At 74.3% G+C, this 572-nt stretch overlaps 1 protein-coding gene across 1 annotated transcript in view; it reads left to right on the forward strand.

The window, feature by feature from the left end:
• Positions 1-62: 62 nt before the first annotated feature.
• Positions 63-572, forward strand: part of H696_02181 (hypothetical protein) — a gene marked incomplete at both ends in the record, with an annotated part of 4495 nt that continues 3985 nt past the window's right edge. Inside the window, 2 exons of the mRNA XM_009496079.1 lie at positions 63-77; positions 235-316. Coding sequence (XP_009494354.1) covers positions 63-77; positions 235-316 — 97 coding nt within the window. The remainder of the gene's footprint in view (positions 78-234; positions 317-572) is intronic.

The following is a 572-nucleotide window of genomic DNA, read 5'->3' on the forward strand; positions in this document are numbered from 1 at the left end:
GATGGCGCCCTGTCGGTGATCTCCACCCTGGCGGGAATGCCGAGTTCCGCAAGACCTCCGAGATGACCCTCAACTCGGTACGCGCAACATCGGCCCTCCTGCCCTTCCCCCGCCGGCCATCTTGCCTGGCCAGCCTGTGCTTGCCCACTCGCCTGCTCACCCTCTCCCATACACTGGCCTCCCTGTCCCTCCCTTGCTCGGCGCGCCCTGCCTGCCCGGGCGGGGACGACACAGCTCGGCAAGGTCCAGGGCTTCACCCCCCTCCTGCTGGAGGTCCTCGGCTCGGAGCAGGTCCCGGCTCCCCTGCGCATGAGCGGTGCGTCCGTCCTCCCTCGGCACACCACCCGATCGAGGAGAAACCGCGCTGACATGATGACACATTGCTTTCCCCCCCCTACCCCCCCCCCCCCCCCCCCCCCCCCATAGGGGGGAGCGCGGCGCCCCCCCGCCGCCGCGCGCCCCCCCGCCCGCCCCCCGCCCCCGGGGGGCCCCTCCCCGTTTTTTTAAACACCGGAGGGGGGAAGGAGGGGGGGGGGGGGGGGGGGGGGGGGGGGGGGGGGGGGGGGGGGGGG

The sequence above is a fragment of the Fonticula alba genome (assembly GCF_000388065.1).
Source record: "Fonticula alba strain ATCC 38817 unplaced genomic scaffold supercont2.3, whole genome shotgun sequence".
NCBI lineage: Eukaryota > Rotosphaerida > Fonticulaceae > Fonticula > Fonticula alba.